Source organism: Nicotiana tomentosiformis, chromosome 8, assembly GCF_000390325.3.
Source record: "Nicotiana tomentosiformis chromosome 8, ASM39032v3, whole genome shotgun sequence".
Classification (NCBI taxonomy): Eukaryota; Viridiplantae; Streptophyta; class Magnoliopsida; order Solanales; family Solanaceae; genus Nicotiana; species Nicotiana tomentosiformis.
This window is the reverse complement of record NC_090819.1, coordinates 56,539,801-56,544,700: the sequence shown is the minus strand read 5'-3', so window position 1 is coordinate 56,544,700 and position 4,900 is coordinate 56,539,801. Positions and strand designations below refer to the sequence as shown.

General features: G+C 38.8%; 1 protein-coding gene and 1 non-coding gene across 2 annotated transcripts; one reads left to right on the top strand and one right to left on the bottom strand.

Annotated features, from left to right (window-relative positions):
* Positions 1-1,263: 1,263 nt before the first annotated feature.
* LOC138897506 (uncharacterized) lies at positions 1,264-1,839 on the bottom strand. Its single transcript, XM_070183479.1, has one exon. It carries the CDS (start codon positions 1,837-1,839, stop codon positions 1,264-1,266), a length of 576 nt encoding a protein of 191 aa, XP_070039580.1.
* Positions 1,840-2,891: 1,052 nt separating this feature from the next.
* On the top strand, positions 2,892-2,996 carry LOC117279594 (small nucleolar RNA R71). Its single transcript, XR_004510002.1, has one exon. It is a non-coding gene; the product is annotated as a small nucleolar RNA R71 (small nucleolar RNA).
* The last annotated feature ends 1,904 nt before the right edge of the window (positions 2,997-4,900 follow it).

The following is a 4,900-nucleotide window of genomic DNA, read 5'->3' as shown; positions in this document are numbered from 1 at the left end:
GCTCAACAGGGCTAACTAGGGATGATGTAATCACGGTATGCAAATTAAGGCTCAATGGGATAATTAAAGAAATGCCTAAATCTTCTCCTAGACTCAACTTGACTTATTTATTTCGCTTCGTCAGACACACACACGGGGCAAGTTCTAGACTAACTCAGGATAGCACAAAATACAACTTCAAACCTCTCACACAAATTACACATGACTCATTTAGGACAGCTTCATTCCAACTCTCAAGTCAAAGAAAGTAGAACATAACCAAGAAGTATTAAGCAATAAGCACTAGATGAACAAACAAGTCAAGAAGCTTAGAAAAAGGCGTCATAGAACAGGCTATTCAATTCTTTAAGGCATCATACAGTTCAAAACATGTCGGGAAGGTGATTCACATGCCTCAGCATAAATATTCTAGCATCAAACATGTCAACAAGTATCTAGAGCAACTCAGTTTTCTTCCTATCCTTCTCCTAAAAGATAAAGCCAAAATACCCAGTTCAAGCTACACCCTTGGAAAAGAACCAGCGCCCAAAGAAATACCAAGGGAATCACTACCTAGCTATCCTAATAAAAGCAAAATAAAATCTTTTTGGTATTTTTAATCGGACCTTAATCCCTCAAGAAAGCTTTCCAAGAGATCAATCATCAGAAAAAGTCCGAGCTTTTTCTGATTTTTTTTTTTGATTTTTCTATATTTTCGTTTTTTTGAAGAATAGTCTACTACTCTAAACTAGACTACTATTATCTACGGGTTATATAAAAAATATGAGAAATTATTTTTTATATAATCACACTCAGAAAGTAAGTCCCATACCCCACACTTATTACATGCACAGTCCTCGATGCATGATCACAGAGAAAAATATTAACACAAGGATGAGAAATACTCCCTGACACCCTCTAGGGCTTAGATATCATGTAATACTCAATATTAAGGGTCGGGACGACCCCACACTTAAGCTCAAATATTCTCCTCAGCTTCAACTTCGGGTACTCAGACTTTCCCTAATCTGCAAAATAAAAACAAACAAAACGTAACACTAAAATAAATAAATAAATAAATAAAATAAATATTGAGTTATCTCCCAACAAGCGCCTTATTTATTATCGTGGCACGATTCTACTATTCTGCTTAGGCTGGGCGCTTTCGCTTCATCTTTCTCCCATGAAGTCTAGCATTTTTGCACGCTCTAGGAAGGTCTCCTCTTTCATCTCTGGCTCTTTTCTCAGTCATCTTTTCACACTCAGCTTACAACATCACCTCATCTAACTCAGTTTCCCATCTGGATCACTACAGTTCACATAAGGGCTCTGCTTTATCCCCTTTGATTCCTCCACACTAATCATGCACAAGTGGTCATAATGCATAGGGAGCTTAAGTGCCATATACACATTAAAAGTGATTTCCTCATCATCAACTCTCATCTTCAACTTCCCTTCCCTCACATCAATAATCGCTCCACCAGTAGCTAAGAATGGTCGCCCCAAAATAATGGGCACTTCCTCATCTACCTCGTAATCAAGAACAATAAAATCAACAGGAAGAATAAACTTTCCCACTCGAACTAACACATCCTCAATAATTCCTTCTGGCATCACTAGTGACCTATCTACCAAATATAAAGTGATTGTAGTCGGTCTAAGGACCCCCAATCCTAGTTGTTTGCAAAAAAATGATGGCATCAAATTTATGCTAGCCCCTAAATCACACAGGGCTCTACCAACTTCTTTTTTCCCAATAGACAGGGGAATTGTGAAACTCCTAGGATCCTTCACCTTAGGAGGAAGTTTAATCTGAACTCTAGCACTGCACTCTTCAGTAAGTGAAACTAATTCAAACATTGTATGTCTTCACTTGTTTGCTATAATATCTTTGAGATACCTTGCATACTTAAGCACTTCCTACAAAATTTCAACCAAAGGCAATCTCACACGCACTTGGCTCAGAATATCTAAGAAATTCTCATACTTAGCATCAACTTTTTTCTTCTGTAGTCTTTGTGGAAATGGAGGTGGTGGCCTTGTAACAATTACTGGCTCTGATCTTTCGCTCTCTTTCTCAGTCTCCTCAACTAGCTTAGGAACCAATTCTCCTTCACGCCTAACTGTATACTTCTTTTTCCTTGGAACTTCTTCTAATACTCTTTCATTTCTCAAGGTAACCGCATTGACTTGAGCCTTAGGGTTAGGCTCAGTATCACTAGGAAGGGCCCCAGCTGGCCGAATATTTTGGGTGCTAGCAAGTTGTCCTATTTGTTGCTCCAAATTTCGAATAGTAGTAGCTTGATTCTGATTATCACCCATAATGTTCTTGAGCATCTCCTCAATATTACCCATCGGATTTGCGGACTAATCAGCTTGTGGTGGTCTATATTGTTGTTGAGGAGCTTGTTGCCTCTACTAATTCTGAGCACCTTAATTTCCACACCAAGAAACATTTGGGTGGTTCCTCCATATAGGATTGTAAGTGTTCCCATACTGAGTTGCCTGGCCTCGATTTGCATTACCCATAAAATATATAGATTTTGGATTTCTGGGCATAGATTGCTCGTGTGACCCTCTCCACATACTTCACAAAATATTTGAACCTACTGCACTAGCTGAGCTTACTACTTATTAATAACCAAGGTTATCATAAGACTTGGTTGGCCAATGTGGCAACCTACGCTGATAATGTAGAAATAACAACTCGACGACCCCTGTAGATTTTTGAAATGTGTGTGTGCCCATCTCTCTTTGCCAGTCAGGATTACTTTTGGAGAATTTGTCAAATAATGCATAAATTTCAACAAAGTTATTTTCCAATACTTGACCTCCCGCTGCAGCATCTACCACAATTTGGTCTCTGGGTGTAGCCCTTCTATGAAGGTGTGAGCCAACACTTCATTAGTCTGATTGTAATGTGGACAATCTCTAAGCAGCCCCTTGAACCTCTCCCAAGCTGAATATAAAGACTCACCCGACTTCTGTTTGAAGGCTACTATCTAACTTCTGATTTTTGCAGTTTTGCGTGAAGGGAAGAACCATGCCAAAACTTTTCTAGCCAGATCATTCCATGATGTAATAGAGTTAGCATGTTCCGCCTTCAACCACCTTTTTTCTTCGCCCAACAGAGAGAACGGGAATAGTCACATAGTCTGGAGTAACTCCATTAGTGATATAAGTATCACGAATCTCCAACAAGTTCAGAATGTGTTACTGTGGATCCTCATGTGGAAGACCCATAAACTGCCTGTTTGTATGTAGCAACTGGATCATGCTCTGTTTTAGCTCAAAGTGCCCAGTGATTCTGGGCTTCACAATGCTGGAGGTGACATTAGCAATGCTAGGCATCACCACCTCCTGAACAAACATATGTTGCTCGTCTGCCATGTCCACATGTAATTGAACAAGTGCATGAAGATTATCTGTGTCCCTTGCCTCTCTCAACCTCCTGTGAAATGTTCTCTCAGGTTCTGGGTCAAAGCCTTGAAGTCTATCTTGGCTCCTGACCCTTCGCATTCAAACAAAGTTCCTGAAAGCAGAGCAACCAATGAAAAATGTTAGACTCAACGAAATAGGCAACAAAAGTAAAAGCTAGTAAAGTAGTTAATTCAAGTCCCCGGCAACGGCGCCAAGAACTTGTTACTCCCAAACATACACGCAAGTATACGTCATCGTAGAAGTAATATAATGATAAGTAGAGTGTCGAACCCACAGAGACTTATGTTAACTACCTACCAATTTTACTAATTGTTATTCAGTCGAGTTAGTTAGAGTTTAATGTAACAAGTAACTATTATTCTAGCAGGAAATGGTTGTTGAGAATTTAGTAGAGATGAAAATTACAGGGTTGTGATCGATTTACCAATCCTATTGCGTTCTAAATAACTCTCTCTTTCATACGATTCACTCATGGTTGCTAATTAATCAAGTAATTGCTCTCGTAGTATTCTCCCGAACTACTACTCGCCTATTCAAAATAGATTAGTGCCTATATTCCTATGGAATCAATCTATTAAGAACGCATTAAAATTATGATATTCAATTAAGCATAGTGACTAGGTATATTCTTATCCTAACAACAAATCCGCCCCCCACTCAGAGTTAAGATCAAGCCCTCTTCAATTCTTCTCTAATCCAGACATAGCTTTCCCAAACATAGCATAGATGGTAAATAGAACCTACCTGTTGGCCAGACAATTAAACAATTAACCATATAATTGAAGAAACAATCATATATTAGCAAATTATAATCAAGGTCAAGTCAACTTCAAACAACAATATTCATGGCTAAATCACAACCCCAGAACTTATGGGTTTTAGCCACTCATGATAAAGTTAAACAATTTCATAAGTGTTTGAATAGTTGAAAATACTAAGAAAGATGAAGAAAAATTGAGAATCCTTGCTCCCGAGTGTTTCGTGTGTGTGTTTTCCTCTCAAAGTGGCGTCTCCCCCACCAAAATAGGTTTAGACTTCTTTTTATACTAGTTGGGGGTGTGTAGGACCGAAAAACCTTGTCCGAAGCAAAGTGGTAAAATAATCCCATCACCCAGCATCCAGGGTAGCACATCGCGCTAGCCCTAGCGCTGGTCTGTTGGCCAAAAATTTCAAGTCTGTAAACTACACTACAGGTAGCGTGATGAACTACCCAGGGCGCTACAATGGCCCATTTTTTTCTTTTGCTCCCTTTTGCTTCAACTCGTGCACTTTTGTCCCATATTGTATCCGGGTGATTCCTACAAAAAAAATACTACGAATTAGAATAAATCATTACATTCCACATCTAAAAATCCACGAAATATGAGTAAAATATGCGACAATATGCATATAAATATACATACTTTATGCTGAATATCATGGATGATATGCTTATTGTTGGCGAGAATAAAACCAGAGTAGCAATCCTTAAGAAGCAGTT